Source organism: Arabidopsis lyrata (assembly GCF_000004255.2).
Source record: "Arabidopsis lyrata subsp. lyrata unplaced genomic scaffold ARALYscaffold_6, whole genome shotgun sequence".
Lineage (NCBI taxonomy): Eukaryota > Viridiplantae > Streptophyta > Magnoliopsida > Brassicales > Brassicaceae > Arabidopsis > Arabidopsis lyrata.
In genome coordinates, this window is record NW_003302550.1 from 6,608,094 (window position 1) to 6,624,809 (window position 16,716).

At 37.8% G+C, this 16,716-nt stretch overlaps 3 protein-coding genes across 3 annotated transcripts; all 3 read right to left on the reverse strand.

Moving 5' to 3' along the window:
* Nucleotides 1-2,570: 2,570 nt before the first annotated feature.
* On the reverse strand, nt 2,571-3,429 carry LOC9309830. Its single transcript, XM_002873716.2, has 2 exons — nt 3,408-3,429; nt 2,571-3,296 (listed from the first exon to the last, which is right to left on the reverse strand). The coding sequence occupies exon 2, from the start codon at nt 3,218-3,220 to the stop codon at nt 2,720-2,722; it is 501 nt and encodes a 166-aa protein (XP_002873762.1). The 5' UTR covers nt 3,221-3,296; nt 3,408-3,429; the 3' UTR covers nt 2,571-2,719.
* A 279-nt stretch (nt 3,430-3,708) lies between these two features.
* LOC9309831 (lisH domain and HEAT repeat-containing protein KIAA1468 homolog) lies at nt 3,709-11,356 on the reverse strand. Its single transcript, XM_021021914.1, has 20 exons — nt 10,767-11,356; nt 10,074-10,226; nt 9,497-9,675; nt 8,804-8,911; nt 8,284-8,454; nt 7,670-8,191; nt 7,367-7,441; nt 7,162-7,290; nt 6,997-7,071; nt 6,685-6,894; nt 6,401-6,553; nt 6,098-6,312; nt 5,868-5,985; nt 5,628-5,763; nt 5,339-5,540; nt 5,151-5,256; nt 4,927-5,067; nt 4,606-4,846; nt 4,086-4,515; nt 3,709-3,955 (listed from the first exon to the last, which is right to left on the reverse strand). The coding sequence occupies exons 1-19, from the start codon at nt 10,963-10,965 to the stop codon at nt 4,109-4,111; spliced, it is 3,540 nt and encodes a 1,179-aa protein (XP_020877573.1). The 5' UTR covers nt 10,966-11,356; the 3' UTR covers nt 3,709-3,955; nt 4,086-4,108.
* Nucleotides 11,357-12,656: 1,300 nt separating this feature from the next.
* Nucleotides 12,657-15,398, reverse strand: LOC9307778. Its single transcript, XM_002873718.2, has 2 exons — nt 14,178-15,398; nt 12,657-13,589 (listed from the first exon to the last, which is right to left on the reverse strand). Exons 1-2 carry the CDS (start codon nt 14,978-14,980, stop codon nt 12,977-12,979), a joined length of 1,416 nt encoding a protein of 471 aa, XP_002873764.1. The 5' UTR covers nt 14,981-15,398; the 3' UTR covers nt 12,657-12,976.
* Nucleotides 15,399-16,716: the final 1,318 nt, after the last annotated feature.

Here is a 16,716-nt window from a genome sequence, read left to right on the forward strand (position 1 = left end):
AATTATCTCCGTAGTTTGTAGGATCCACAACTTATCTCCTCTTTCTTTTTCCTTTGTAAAATATTATCACAAAACTACAAAGCTCAGTGACTGACTAATCTGAGTGTTTGTTTATCTTTCAATGGTGTGTGTGTATTACATTGATTCGTCTCGTGGTTGTTGCAACTTCTGTGTTCCATTTTTTTAATTAATCCAAATCTCTTTGAATACTGGCATTACAAGACGAGGGAAATAAGAGAATAAAGCAAGAAAAGAAAAGTCAGACTTGGAAAATGTCTTCGCACTATAGAGAAAAAAAATATCCCACTTGACCTTTGTCCCTATCATAAGCAAGTGGCAAATGTCAACTATTTAACGTGACTCGAGTAGGGTTTTTTTAATTTTGTTGGGCAAAAGAATAAAAGACTCGAGTAGAGAGTTATTCGCAGTGTAACTCACGCTCTTTAATTACGGCTGACTAATAATGTAAATAAAACCTCGACAAGACCTTAGAAAACGGAAATTAGCAGGGGAGGACTGGCATGTGTTTGCACCAAGACAATTATGGCCCATTAATATTTGGGCTAATGGGTCTATTAGGAAACGTGAGCTAAGGTCATAATTGAACAATATATAGATGCTAAAATTACAATGTTTACACTTTACAGGGAGTTATATTGGGGCCAAAAAAAAAAAAAAAAACGAAAAAGAGGAAGAAGGGAGGGAGGGTGGACTCTATAGCTGCATTAGAAACGGATATGTGAATGCGAAATGCGTAGAAGAAATACATAAGAGGAAGCAGTTTCAATTATATCTTGTAGGTAGTTATAGATAATTATTATACGATTAATTATATTTTAATGATTAGCAAGTTTTGGTTATAACCGCTCCAGATTTCAGTGAATTGAATTTTGCTAATGAATGGATGTTAATTGTCTAAAATTTGGTCTTTTGCCTCCGCCTTTGAATTCGATGAAAATATAGATTTTAGGTTTTTTTAAAAACATGTATATATGCTCCAAGAACTCATCTTTTATAAGCTCTTGCCAAACCATAGATTATGAGTATATGACCGACATATCAAAGCACTTTCCTTAAGATCCGAAATTTTGGATAATAGTAAGAAAATGTCCTATCTTTTTTTGTATAACTTCTTATTCTTATAGTAGCAAAAATACCATATTCATGTAGGGCTTAATATTTTTGTCAGCAATAAATGGTTCTTCATCAGCTGTAAAAAAGCTCCTCCTTTCAACAACACCAAATCTATTTTTCCTTAAATTTCGATTATTTTTTTATAGTTGACCGGTTGAATAGTTGATTGCATCTATAACTATTTCCAATCCCATAATAGAATAACATTGTATAACTTGACAGAACCAAAAAAAAAAAGACAAACTTTAAGAAAAAGCAATCGTGTGGCTCCCTCTCATGACTACCTATTTTATCATTTTGCCATCCACAAACTAAATCCCAAATCATTTTTATTGACTCTAAATAGCCGTTGCGAAAATTCCAAAACTCCTTTTCTAAATTATATGATACTAGTTTACGGTCCGCGCTATGTGCGGACAAATCTATATCTACAAAATCAATACATAATATAAGAAATAGAATAATGAGTTTTATTTGGTCAGACAATTACAGAGTTTTTGATAATAAGATAGCAGATAATAAGGTGACATTTACATTATGTGTACGATCTCAACAAAATAATATATTAGTTACAACAATAATAAGTGACATGAATGAAACGTAGGTAAGAAGAAGAACAATGAACAAAAAATTTGTACCATTAATAGCAAAATAGGTGAAATGAAACAAAGGCATCAATCTAAATTCATGTATTTGGATTAACCAGAATGTAAAACTTCTAAGAAATCACATAATATCAAAAACATGTAGTTAGCCTAAAATCTCAAATTGAGATGACATTTTCGTGATCCAGAATAAAAAACTGAGATTAAAGTTTTTAGTTAAATGTTTAAATACATTGATGTACCTTAATTGTAATATATTCTGAGAATTTCTCCATCTTCTTCTTTTCATTGATCAATCGTTTCATGGAGAAGAAAGTGGAAGTCAGTTGAGAAAAATTGTCAAAGTTTGTTATTATTTTTTTACAAAATTGTGGAATGTATTAATCGAAATTTGAAATGATCGTGGAGTTGAGGATAAAAGAAAACTGTTTTGCCCAAATAAATTATAAAATAAAATATATTATATTAATTTTGTTGTTTTGACATGTCAGATTTTGTGTACGTGTTAATCAGAAAATGATCTCTTTAACAAAAAAAGTAAAAGATAAGAAATTAAAACTTATGACACGTGTCAGATGAAGAGAGTATCAGTTATTGTAAAAGTGACTGTTGATTTAGTAGATATAGATTTATGTTACACGCCAAGAAAAATCATTAGAATATAATTTTACCACATGCGGTAAGTTTGTCCTGTTCCTTTCAAAAGATTCACTAGATCCAATGCTTTTATTTGTATTTTTTTAATAACGTAACTCGAACATTTGTTCTTTTTTTGCTCTTATTCATAATCTTCTAAATAAATTAACTAAATCCTAGAGAGTAAAGGTTATATTAGTCTACAAATATTATAATCGCAGTAAGAACCGAAAAAACGGACATCGAAAATATGACATCTTAAAACTAGTTAAAGATCTCATCAACATTTTATATATTCGTAAGGAAATCAAACGAAGAAAAAAAAAGAAAAGAACAAAAAGGTTTTATTGTTGTTCAGGAATAGAAACCAAGACTGGTCGCCATGGTTTTCTCAAAATCCTCAACCGCAATGATTGAACCGAACCGGACGAACCGAATCGTCGAGCCGTCAACTCTCTACCGTCACCGTTAGAAGCAACGGAGCTGGCGGTTACCGGCGAAATCTCGCTACCCTCTTCTCTATTTCCGTATGTCTCTTCTCTACCTTGGAACGGCGGCGACGGCGTTGTGACCAAGAGCTCTCTCAATTTACGCCTAGCACGGTGGTTTCCCCTCTTCTTTTTCCCGGAATTTCCATCTGATTCCGGCGATTCCTCGAGGATCTGACGGAGATTCCGTCTGCGACAGTCAGAGCTCTTTTCGAACAACATCCGCAGGGTTTTGCGTCGCCGGAGATTGAATACAGGGCTCTTCGTCGGACTCATCGTGGGATTCCCCGCGGTAGACGCTTCCAAGCTACGATGTGCGGCGAAGAGCTTGAATTTGTGAAGACCGGAGAGTGACATCGTGAGATCCAACGGTGGATCGAGACGATCGCGAATTCGCCGTCCGATCGCTCTTTCTTCTTCACTTTATTATTTTCTGTCACATTTATAGAAGATGCGAGAAGTTAGCAACTTAGTAACGGTGAAGTATTCATAGTATGTAATAATAATCATTTTTAAGTAATTGTTTAATACATAGTATAAAAACCTTATTAAAAATTCACCAAATTGCAATTAAAAAGAAGTTAGTTAAATAATCGCTACTTTGCTAGTATATTTTCCATGCGCCGTAACCAAAAAAATGTTAGGAAGCACCTGACACGTGTATATAAGCCATAATCTCCACCGGACTTGTCTAATTGCATGTTTACGAGGCCCCCTCTCAATTTGTCATTTAGCCTAACCACGCGTGCAAGGCCCACACATTCACGAAAAAGCCCAAAATATGTGGACAATAATAATTGAGCCATTTTGATTTTGACATAACGCGCTTTGAGTGTGCATGATTCTTGTCACAACTTGGTAAATTGAATAATTCCAGTCTCATCGAAAATGTCTACACAACATTAACCAATATATGGAAACATTTTTTCTATTCCTATGCTTCACAGTACTTGAGAATGAATAAACACTTCATTACGTACAAAAAGAGATTATTTATAGACAGATCACCGAAGGGGAAATGAGATAGAACAAAATTGCCCTTAGCTCCAGCTACTAAATTTTTTGAATAGATGTGTAGTCTCACTCTCCTTCCTAAGAAAAACAAAAACAAAATAGCTAAAAGAGAGATAAAAATAAAGCAGGCTAAATAACAAAAGAACATGATTTTATTTCTCTGTGTATTAAGAATATATGCAGTAGAAGTATTAAATGAATTAAAAACCTGGTTTATATATATTTAATGGTTTAGTGATTTTGTGGCTGTGTCTCATCTTGGTTCTTGGCTTTACTCCTTAGCATCTCAGTGAAGTTGCCTCTCATGATACGTCTGAATCTCGTGTCTTCAGTCGCTGCAGCCACAACCTTTGGTGACTCAGGTCCCTGAACTGTCGGTGATGACGGTGCAACCGCAGTGCTTTCCGTTGCTTCTTTCTTCCCCAACAAGCCACCTTCTCCAAACAAGCTTGTGACGGATGATGCAATCCCCAAGTGAGCACCCATAGCTTTACTGATTGCTTCAAATGTCCCACCTGATCTCTCCTTCATTATGATCTCTAACGCTTCCTTGTGAGCTGGATCTAGCGCATCTGGATCTTTCAGTAGGTTTTGAATCGCTGGAAGCAGGTATTCTTTGACACTTGTTTGAGACAAATCTTCAGAACCATATTTCAAAACAAAATCAGGTTAAACTTGGAACATTTAAACATGGAAGATGAAGAAAGTTATGATTTTGATACTCTTACCAGTTGCATCGAGTGCACGAATGGCTTCACAGAATGCGTTAGCTCTTTCTCGCCGACGATTTACATCTGTTGAAGAGCTTGGACTTGCTGAAAGTTGTAAAATCTTGGACAAAAGATAATCTCGAAGTCGTTCTGTCGTGTGAGGAATAGCAACTAAGAGTGCACGAATGACTGCGATTATAGCCTCATGAGATCCATCTTCCAAAAAAGCATCCATCTGGACTAGGATTTTATCAACAATCTGCATCATATACAATTTAATTAGCACATAAAAGAAAAGATCTTTACGTAGTAATTAGAGAGTTTGTTATGACTTATTACCATGTCGATTTTGAAATGCTGTGCTACAGATCCAAATGCATCTATGCTTGCATATTTTACATTCAGGTTCTGGTCTGAACCAAGAGTGATCAAGGCTGGTAAAACATTGGCAGAAGCAACTTTTGCGTCGATATATGGAACCTGTTGCACAAGTAAATAACAAAGCTTCTCAAAACAAATTGGGAAAAAAAGTGAAAGTGTGCGCGTGTTGTTGAGAAGCTTACGATGGTCTTTAACAACTTAGCAGCGTTGATTTTGAGTTCTGCAGTGGAATCAACGACCATTTCCCACAAAATTCCGAATATCATGTTATGGTGTTCCTCAAATGTGCTGTAATGTTTGAGGAGTACGTTGGTAAGAACAAGTAGCTTCAGGAAACCATAATAAACAATGGAAGCTAAAGCAAACGCACCAAAGGAAGCGAACTGCATCCAAAACCTCATTATTGTGCTTCGCTGACTGGTTTTCCTTTGTTTTGCTGTCCACTAAGAGTTGTCGTAAGAAGATAGTTAATTCTTCGCGTTTACTTGGTGCACCAAGAACTCCTGCCAACAGAAGCGGTAGAATACAAAGCGTGGCAAGTCTATTGGCTACAGCAGTTCTTGGTTTCAGGCCTGAAGAAAGGAAATAAGAATCAATGTCAGATCCTTTTTTAGAAAATTTGTATCGCTATATGCCTATATATCCAGCAATTAAGTAACCTTTTATCCTTGGATGGATTGCAGAAGGTAAGAATCGAAGATCAGCCTCATCATCTCCAGCGGCCACCAAGAATACAGGTAACTCAATGTGAGTTAGGTAGGAACTTCCAAAACGTTCAGATACAGCCAAAAGAAACTGGAAACCACCACAGAGGATTTTTAAAGATTAGTGTAAATAATTACTTAATTACTCCCAAGATCAATACATAATAAGAGAATAATTGTCAACACAAATCATACCTTTGTTATCCTATTTCTCAAATGGTCTTCCTTCTGGGGCAGCATGCATGCCAGTTGCAACAAGTTAGCAAAGCAATCAACATGCATCCATTCAAACATAGGCCACTCAGAACGTCCCCTGGACAGAATTTCCAGTCAGATAAGACGTATTAGAATTACATACAAGAAGATGTCAGAAACTTGAAGAAATTATTGTTGTCCAGAGTGATTGAGGGGGTTGAGAAGCTTACTCGGCATAGATCTCAAGCAAGGAAACAGAGAATGCAGATTCCTCTGACTTTGAGATGGAAGAAAAAGGACATGTTGTCATTGCCTTCTGGTGTATAGCTGGAAGCAACTCCATGAGCATTCGTAGTAGGACATCAATGTTCCATCGCTCCCGTTCACCTAAGACCCGCAGATGAGACTCCAATGACCCTTCAACTCCAGAAAGGGGTGGGCAGTGCTGCAAATGAAAATAACTTAAAATGAGCTATTCCAAACAATCATTCTCAGTTACAAATTTAAAAACGGATAATGTATTGAGTCTATACCTGAGCAGAGCTCAAAGTGTGAGAGAGAAGACCTCTCAAGATATGATCCAGCCTGTTACCCCATTTTATCACTGCAGGAAGTAGTTCTTTCAATGTAGTTTCAACCACCAGGCCAGACGGATCGCATATCAGCTGAAACATCATCTCCTCGACCTAATAAACAAGCAGAAAGCTGGTGTTGTAGCAATTTGGTTTTATTAATATTAACTGAACGCCTATGCTGTTGTCTCATGCCAACCTATGTAATCAGCCTATTTTGAAGCTGCAAATTCAGTGAGGCTGACCTTGAAATATTTGTCTGTGTTCGGAAATAGTGGAAGCAGCAATGCCAGATTATGAGCGGCAGCCTCTCGAACAACGGTAGCAGAATCTTCTATGAGTTGTTGTACGATAGATAAAATAAGAGAGTCCCGTATCTCAGGGCGGACATATTCTGCAAGCTCCCCACATGATTGAGCAACTAGCAGCCTGCGTTCTTCATATGTGTGATTTATCTGAAATAGACACAACCAGCATGTAATCACTCATATCAAGAAAATATCACAAAATGTTCAAAGAGAAGACAAACAACTTGTAGAAGCAAGAGTAGCATTCACCTGTTCCCAGCACTGTGGAAGCAATTCTGTTTCTGTTCTCATTTCCCCAACATTCCTCGATAGGCTAACACATGCCTGAGATAAACAGTAAAAGGACTCACGCTCAAAATCTTAAAGAGTTTTATCATACGTTATGAAAGCTGCAAAGTTAATACAGTAACCTACATCCATAATAATCCGCCTCTGCTGTTCATCTGGACGTTTGATCAGGTTGAACAATGTATGAGTCAAGGAATCTCTTGTACTGCTAACTGGATGCCGCTCAATTGCACACATCATCAGGGGAAGGAGTTCCTATCAGTCAAAGAACTCAGATAATTAATATTTCGTCAACTGTCCTGGCTGGTAAAATTGAAAAAAGAATTCAAACCTCTCGATGGTTTATCAGAACATACGGAACAATCTTCGGCAAAGCATCTGCAAGTATCTGAATCGTTCCTAAACCCTGTAGAGGAATGGAAAAATGAAAATTCAAACATCCCATATAACATTTTGTGGACACAACATTAGCATAAGTATAGCGAAAGGAAAGCAGACAGCTATATTGGCTGCTACCATTTTTCTGATGACAAAAGAGGAGCTTTTAGAGTATTCAAAATCATTAAGAAAAGGTGAAAATAGCAGAACATTCACGATATAAGAGGAAGTACTCCAAAGCATGATCAAGACTTGCCATTTCCTCAGAAGCAGCTTCACCATTTGAATTGTCTGATTTTGAGTTAGAACCACGACCAATTCCAGGATCCACTTTCAAGATGCTTCCTAGGTCTCTGGGTGAGAAATTGCCGTTTGATGAACTTAACAAATAGTTTGAGACTTCTTTCTGGTTTTCTAAAGTACCATTGTTGGCAATAGATATATTGCTGGCCTCTGCTGCCACCTGTCTTTGATCAGCAATAATATTCATAACCTCTTCCACCACCAGATCGTCTTCTGTTTGTATGTGCCCTTTCTCATCCGATATAGAAACTTCAGAAATCAAACCACCATCCTTTTCCACTGTTGGTTTTGCAACTTCCTCTGACAGCGTGCTTATCTGTTCCTCCGATTGTAATTTTACAGGATCACCTTCATTCGATGGCACATATTGACTAGCACGAGACCCTTCAATATGCATTTTAAGAGAAGTGATCTCAGCCCTACAGTCATTGAGGTTCCTCCTCTGATGCTCTGAGGATTGCTTCAAACTTTGCACCTGAATACTATCAGTGTCATTTCAGGTATTTACATTTTGAAATATGAAAGAGCCCGTTTCTTTAAGAAATCCAGTCTATAAAAAAAGACTACCTGCTTTTCTCTGTCCCAAAGATCCTTCTGAAGTGATTCTGTAGACTTGTTAAAAGCACCGATTTGCTCTTCGAAATTTTCTTTGCTCTTAAGTAGTCCGTCCTTTTCTTTGTTTAGCCTCTCAATCTCCTTTTTCAATGATTCATTCTCCTGAAGCATGGCTATTTTCTCCTGCATCCAAGAAATAGTGAACCATGAGAAATTCAAATTCAAAATGCATACAGAACACTCTGGTAGATTTTTATCCTCGCAAATGCTCAAAGTGCAACATATAACTATGATTCTCAAATACAAAAAGTTACACGTAAAGCAAGCTCCCATTCTACATATTCACCCCACAATCAAAATAGCATCAAGTTTCAGAAAATAACTAAGGAAGAATGCAGAGGGCAAAGGAGAGAGAAGTTGGTTCTGTATAAGACAATGACGTCAAAGATCTAATTTTCAAGGTATTGATCTTTCTGACAGCATCAGTTCAATTTGAAGTATTGACATGCACATTAAGCTTTCAGGAAGTAACCTCAGCTGCTTCTGAAGTTGATGAGAGGTACTGATAGTAATAATAGCGCAAGGCATCAGGTACATGTGCTGGACTGTCCTGCCAAACGTCCAAGTTCTGGTCTGTCACCTGAGATAAACAGATAGGACATAATATTTACGAAGTTGCTCTAAATACAATACCTGCACAGACGATAGGTCAGACACTTCTGTTTCTCCTTCTAGAGTTGGAGTTTATTCAGACATGTAACTTAGTTTTGGTCTATCAACTAAATTAAAAATAGAAAAATTAACCCAAAACCTAACAAATATATCAACTCAAACCCAAACAAAAGACAGTGTCAGCAGCTTCTGAAAGAATATACAAAGCCGAAAACTAGTTTACCAAAATAGAGACATCGATTTCTTCCCCCTTTTAAGGTTTTGAATGTAACAGAAAACAATTTTCAGAAGAGTAAAAGTCATAGACAGCTTCACCAATCACCATAGATAGATACAAATCTAAATAGTTACAGAAATGGAAATGGAAAACGAAAAATTGAAATAAGCTACTAAAAAGCTCCCGTTAGTTTTTAGTTATTCTTCAATACAACTTTAAATGGAGTGGCAATGACGCCACAAAATAGGCACAAACAAAAGAGGCTAATCAAGATTCCAAAATGGGGTTTGCCAATCAGACCAGAAAAACAGAAGATCAAAGATAAAACAATTATACCTCCTCATAAAATGTCATAGCCGTAAGCCTGTAACCTGCTAGAAGAAGATATTCTTTCACTGCACAGTTTAAGTCTCGACGTTCATTGTTCTTCAAAGGCCCTATATCAGTGAAGGAAAAATCTTTCTTTTTCCGTTGAATCTCTGGCCTGTTGTCTCCAAACTCATCCGAGTCCAACTCTGAGAAATAACAAACCCTATCAGGACATATTTTGGTGATTTAAGTTGCTACCATGCTGGCACTGATGAAAATGACAAAGGAAAAAACTCCTTTGCATTATATAAATGATGCTTGCAATTGCATACCTAAGCAGAAAATATCTCCATGGAGAAAAATGAAAGAAAAGAGGAAATGGCTGGCGCACAGGAACTGGGAAGCTAGACTAACAATTACTTATTGCAGAGAAAAAATCTAGATACATTCAAGTGTCTGCACTTGAGATCATCACTGAAGTTTCTGAAACCTAATTACCGACTTCATGGCACAAAACATGAACTGAGTGTTTATGCATACACGTTTATCTAAGTAGAAGATTTACTACGAGACGAGAAGAATAAAATTTTTAGTAATGGATTACCTTCTGACTTGTCAATCGAAGGATCAGATTTCTTCTGTCCTTCAGTTTTCAATCTTGTAATATCCTCCTGAGCTAGACGAAATTCATATTCGCTGATAGCTAACTTCTCAGCTAATGCTTCTTTCTCCTCCAATAAACTTTGTGGATCCGCAACTGCATTGTAGGGTAACAATTACTAGCTACGCTATCAACCATGTTGTCTAAGAAAGTCTAACGCTAAACGAAATACTATATAATCAAAAACCTCAGAATGCGACACAAGATATGACATGGGTTTGTTCTTGGTCATAATATTACCCCATTTACCAAGCTGAAGAATCACCCTTCAAGAAACCTTCAATTATGATAGCTTTTTAAACTTAGACTATGAAAAGAACATCAAATTGCATGCAGAACAAAATACGACTCCACCATTCTCAGAATTCTCCATCATTGTATGAACTACTGTGCTTTTCACAACTTTGAAAACATGTCCATGATCCAACCTGAACACTTTTCAACTGCTTTCCGTATAAAGTAAGACCAAATAAGATAGCTACTTTATTCACATTATAGGACAGATCCCCAAAGAGATCACTAAACAAAAAAAGCAGCTCAACGACACTGACAGGGACGATTTAGCAAGAAATTTCGGTAACAAACAAAAAAACAATGTGAGGCGGATACAAAAGCAATGGCGAAGAACTGGCGAACCTCGAATTGAATTATACCGAGAAATCTGATCAGGAGGGAAACGGGCAGGATCGGAGAAGAACTCCTTAAGACGAATTGCTTGGGCATCGCGGCCATCGTCGAGGAGCTCGTGAAGAAGCTCAAACGCCGTCAAGAGGTAGTTCTCCTCCATCAGGAAGTTGACAAAAAAATTGCACAACGACGATCGCTCCGCGTCCATGTTTTGTTTTCTTATTCTTTCACAGGAACCCCTAAAACCCAATCAGGGGAAACACCTCCTTCGTTCCAATATCACTGAGCATTCCGAAAGAGAATTCAAACTATCCCTCTCTCGATTCGATCTGCCGTGCGATCGAATTCGATTCACCAGATCGTGTCGGTGTTCTCGCCGATGAATCTCACCGGAAGGGAGTGACGGTAGGAATCACGTGTGACAATGTAATGGTACATCGTGGATTAGTTGAACCAGATTGTGTAAACAGTAAGTTCTAAGGACACGTGGACTGTTCACATCACAAGATCTAATGTTAATTAATCCACCACAGTCAAAATGGGCTGAGATTGGGCTCGTAAATTATAAAGTCAAAAAGAAAGGTCAGTATTTATTATTGATACAAATCGCGCTTTGGGCCGAATTGCTTTTCAAAAATAGGAAAAAGAATTCCTCTGGATGCAGTTACTCCGCAAGAGGTGGTCGCTGATGAAACGCTTCCTCTGGATGCAGTTGTGTCTGCCAATGAAGAGTTGGCTAAGGTAAAGAAAGAAGTTGAAGCTCTGGAAGCTGCGGTTCAGCAGAATTCGTCTTATGATGATGAATTCAGATGGTCCTGAAGCTCAGGCTTCCAAAATTCTTGCTAAAATGTCCAACCAGTGAACTCATTGGTGGCTGGAGGAAGCGGATATCATTGGCTAGAGCTCTCTTTATGCAACCTACTTTTTTGTTGCTAGACGATCGATGAGGAGGGCACAGGCACAGCACCAGAAGCTTCAAGAATGTGGAGAGATTATAGTGTTGATTGAGGTTAGCTTCTGCTACCCCAAAATTCCAGATTTCAGGCTCTCCAATGTTGATGTAGGTATAGATATGGGGACAAGAGTAGCGATAGTTGGGCCTAACGGAGCTGGAAAGTCCACTCTTTTGTTTTGAATCTTGTTGCGGGAGATTTAGATCCGACTGAGGGTGATGTGAGAAGAAGCCAGAAGCTGAGGATCGGCAGGTACTCTCAGCACTTTGTTGACCAGTTAAAAATGGAGGAGACACCGGTTCAGTATCTTCTTCGTCTGCATCCTGACCAAGAGGGATATAGCAAACAAGAGGCTGTGCGTGCGAAACTGGGCAAGTTTGGCCTATCAATTTATAACCATTTAACTCCAATTGTGAAATTTTCTGGAGGGAAAAAGGCTAGGCTTGTGTTAGCCTCGATCTCAATGTCGAAGCCACACATTTTGCTTCTTCACAAGCCAACAAATCACTTGGACATACAGACTCTAGATGCGTTGGCGGATGCACTATATGGGTTCAAAGGAGTTGTTGTGTTGGTGACTCACTACTCGAGACTCATATCTCGCGTCTCTGAGAAAGAGGATAAGAGTGAAATTTGGGTGGAGCAGTGACTTTCCTTTCAAGGAACATTTGAAGAGTACAAAGAAAAACTCAAAAGAGAGATCAAAGCAGAGGTTGATGACTTAACTTCTCTTCAAACTCACTGCTCAGGAACATAAACTGGCTCACCTAATAAACTTAAGCATGTGGCCCTATTAAACTCTCTCTGCAACCAACGTATTGGCCCGTCGTTTAAGCTCACTGGTTTATTATTATCTTTGTTTTGGTTATCGTTGTATGCATTCCTCGCAACTTGGGTTTTATTCCTCAAATACATAGCATAACTATCCCGCAGATTACCAATAAAATCGTCGTAATATGTTCAGCTTATGAATATAAAAATATTCTCACCACTCACAAGGACAAAAGAAGTAACACTATTACAAATTTCTTTACTGTAAACTTCAGAGTGTTACGACAACAAAGGGACTGAAAGAAGGTGAAACAAGGATCACCTCGACTGAAAGAGAATTAAACCAGAAGCATGTATATATGTGTGCAGACCAAAACAAAACTGTACAACCAAATACCTGAAAGTGCAGTAACACGAGAAAGGGTTCTAAGATCTCTCAAGCATTGTGTGCGTGTGTGCGTGTAACTGACTGAAAGCTTCGGACAGCATAATGGTTTAATACTGAGACGGTAATGTGGGAGCTGGAGGCTGAGATTTGTAAATCTGAGCATGAGCCATATCGTTGTTGTCATCGTCGTCGGTGTTATAGATGAAAACATCTCTGCAAGTAGTACTAAGAGTAGCTTCACTTGATGTTTGTACCGATGAATCAACGGGATTGGATGGAGGATAAACCTGCGAGGAAAACTCTGGTGCTAGAGGGCTGCTGGTGCGGACCACCTGAGAATCAACTTGGTGAGAGTTTAAAACGGTGCCCAGTTTCACAGGCGGTGGTTGAACGTGCCTCGAACTGTATTGCTCGACTGGAATGTAATAAATTGGGTATGGTTGTGGCGGAAGCTGATAATGGATGTGGTTTGTGTGATGGTATGCTGTGGCAGGCAATGTCATAGGTGAGTTTCCGGTAATGAAAGGTTGTCCAGTGTAAATGACTTGGATATGTTGTTGTTGAGCTTGGTTCATAAATGGTGGATACCCGGAAATTGGGATTGGAACTGGTCTGTTTAGCTCAGCCTCATACAAGTTTGAAGACGGTTTGTTCTCAAAAGCATGTGAGTGTGATGGTAGCTCGTGAGAAGAGATTGGGGTGACTGCAGTATTGTTGTTTCTGTTCATAGAGTAAGAAGTTAGGGGAAAATGGTTAACAGTTACAAAATGGCATTTGAACCAAACGAGGTTTAGAGGACTGGCATCTTCTCTACCAATACATACAATCTTTATGAACACAACTCAACTTCAAATACTAGAATAAATATAGCCTACGAAGATTACATCCGTAGCTGTAGCTGAATAATACCAAACGAGGAACAACATATCCCCGAGCGCATTGATTTGAATTGGGAATTACCATAACCCAAGGTAACACAAACTACAGATTGCCTAAGCCTATGAACTCATTTACAGATCATATACATGAAGAAGAGAACCTAATTCAACAACAGGATCATTCCAAGAATTCAGTTTTTTTTTTCCAACATTACTTCAAGACATAGCTTATATATCACCCCACATTTAAACTCGTTCTGCAACACTACCAAATTCATCTGTGTCATTGGCTCAACAATTCAAAAACTCATAGCACATTGCATCTCCCAACAACAAATTGTGTAAAGAAGTTTTAGAACGCTTATACCTAAAACTATTCGATAAAGGAATCAAATGGTGAAATCAAACAGTTAAGAGCACAGAAGAATACCTTGTCACTGATTCTATTGGCGCAAATTTGACCTGCGAATTCGTTGTGTTGTCCTCGCCGGTGCTTTTCATCGGAGGTAAATTGCTCGAAGAAACCGAGGATGATGTCGAGCCAAAGGAGGAATTGGTCTCGAGCATCATCGACTCCTGTCCACAAATCCCGCCGTTGCCATCTCCACTTCCGCTACTTCCGCTATTATTTCGCCCACTCTGCAACATCTCCGCGCTCTTCAACACGTCTACGAACCACATCTCCGTCTTAGGGTGCTGAAGCACCGGCTGTGTCAACTCGTCGCTAATAGGCTTAGACTCTTCGATTCCAAGCCAATCGATATTAGTCTCCACTTTACACTGATCTGAATCTCCCTGACTCGCACCAGCTTCTGATTTCAATGGGAAAAGAAACAATCGGATACGCGATTGGGGAATCGAGGACTCGGAGGGGAAATATCCGTGTTCTTCCATCATGATCTGAACATCCTCATCTGTCCCGACGGAGATAAGCGAATCCAGTTCCTGATCAGGAAGCTGATACTTAACCTTGAAAGGATAAGAGATTCCGAGCGTAACCGTAAGGTGGCTAACAAGAGAAGCGAAGCTCGTTTCCGCGGAGGGAGGAACGGCGACGATTCGAGTATCTCCGCCTACATATCGCGGCGATTTCGTCTGCGGAAGTGAGAGAATACTACCGCCATACCTACACATCACCCGTATCTTTCCATTTCTTTCATTCTTCTTCAAGCTCGGTGTGACAATCTTCGCGCCTTCCGTTACGGCGGGGGAAGCGGAGGAGACGGTGGTCATGGTGGTGCAATTTTTTGGGGTTTTTTTTTTTTACTTCTGCTCTTCCTGTTTTTTTGGGCAAACGCCGTTTATAAGCGGCGAGTTTTTTTTTTTTTTGTCGAATCGAAGTTGTTTAGCTTCGCTGTGACGGTAACGCTATCATTAAAACTGAATGTATGAGCATAAAAATGTGGGCCCGTGTTATTCCCGAGCGCGTGACTTTTAAAACGGGTTTGTAACCGGGTCGGGTGAATAATAATCCAATACCGGGTTTAACCCAACCCGAGATAGTATTTCTGTTTGTTCAGTTTCGAAAACATATTAATTAGTTCAATGTTCAAACATAATTGATTCTTTCGTTTTATGGATTTGAATATTTGATACAATATTGGGTTGATAGTGCTGATTAGGGGTTGACTTTAGATTTCTGTTTTGTTTCGTTTGAGCTTGACTTGGTTTATAGCTAGTTCGGTTAAATTCGGTTCAAAAAAGTATATTATAAATATCAAATCAATTAAGAGAGCATGTAAAAACTCGGTTATTCATAAAAGCATAATAATCCTTCTGTGACTTTAACGATTAGAAAACTCATGAATTTATTTAGGGTTAGTGGTAAATAATAAAATGAAACTTAGTTACTAATTGCTTGGAGTTTGGTTTGTGTTGGATCATATTAAACTCAGTTTGTTTGGCATCAGTTCAGTTAAAATTTACACCCCTAAGAGCATGTAGGGTAGGAAGTTCTCACAAGTGTTCTCAAAAATATAGAAAATTAAAATAATAAAAAGTAAGAGAGACATAAGCATGAGTTCTCACATGAGAACTTTTGAAAACTTTTTGAGAGACTCATATCACACATGATAACATCATGTAACTGGTTTTTTAAAAAAATATTATTTAAAATTTAATTATACAATTAAACTAATTTATGTATATTATAATAATATATTTTGAGAGAACCTCTCCCACGTACATGCTCTAAATTGCCGTTTGTTTATGCGAAAACTAAATTTGGTTACGTCGATACTTGGCTTGGCTCGTTATGTATAGCATACCACAAGAACATTTAACAAATTAAGTAAGATCAACACCAAGCAACTTACTATTTTTCTACCCCAAAACTGACGAATTTCTGTGTTTTAAATATCTAGAATTACTGTTTTAATAATGGAATATATAAACATACAATATAGTAGGAAAATACTTACTAAAGTTTAATTGTAAAATATTACAACCATGTTGTGGAATTCATCTATCTTTTTCTCCATAATTTCGATACTAATTTTCAAATTAATCCTATACTAATCTTCAAAACTTAAAAAGATTTATCCCACGATTTTGAAAAATAAAGATTCGATTTCTTTCTCTGTACACGTTTCAGATACGTTTCACTTTAACGTTTTATATACCAACATCTTACCCAAAAAATAGTATATCTAAAATTAAAATTTATGTAACGCTTATTCGTTAGAGAATCATAATGAAAATAACACTAAAAATCACCAGTTACCTAAAAAGAGGATCAAAATTGTTCTTATGTTCAACAAACATTACATGATCAATAATGTTTAAAATCAATTTAAATAAATTTCCTTCACTATTCAATTTTCAAGTGCAAGAAATGTCATTTGATATTATTACGTAGTAGGCTCTTATAAGAGTAGAGCGACCGCCAATTGGTAATGGAATACTAAAAATTAATTAAGTGACAATTTGGGAGATATAGCGGTCAATGACGTTCGTTAATTAAGTTTTGA

Excerpts from the sequence above, each read along its gene's own strand:
- LOC9309830 (XM_002873716.2), bottom strand. The coding sequence starts at position 3,220 with ATGTCACTCTCCGGTCTTCACAAATTCAAGCTCTTCGCCGCACATCGT.
- LOC9309831 (XM_021021914.1), bottom strand. The coding sequence starts at position 10,965 with ATGGACGCGGAGCGATCGTCGTTGTGCAATTTTTTTGTCAACTTCCTG. Across the intron at positions 9,676-10,073 it reads TTCGATTGACAAGTCAGAAG|AGTTGGACTCGGATGAGTTT; the intron begins GTAATCCATTAC and ends GTTATTTCTCAG. Across the intron at positions 5,764-5,867 it reads TGAGAAATAGGATAACAAAG|TTTCTTTTGGCTGTATCTGA; the intron begins GTATGATTTGTG and ends GGTGGTTTCCAG.
- LOC9307778 (XM_002873718.2), bottom strand. The coding sequence starts at position 14,980 with ATGACCACCGTCTCCTCCGCTTCCCCCGCCGTAACGGAAGGCGCGAAG. Across the intron at positions 13,590-14,177 it reads CCAATAGAATCAGTGACAAG|AAACAACAATACTGCAGTCA; the intron begins GTATTCTTCTGT and ends CTCTATGAACAG.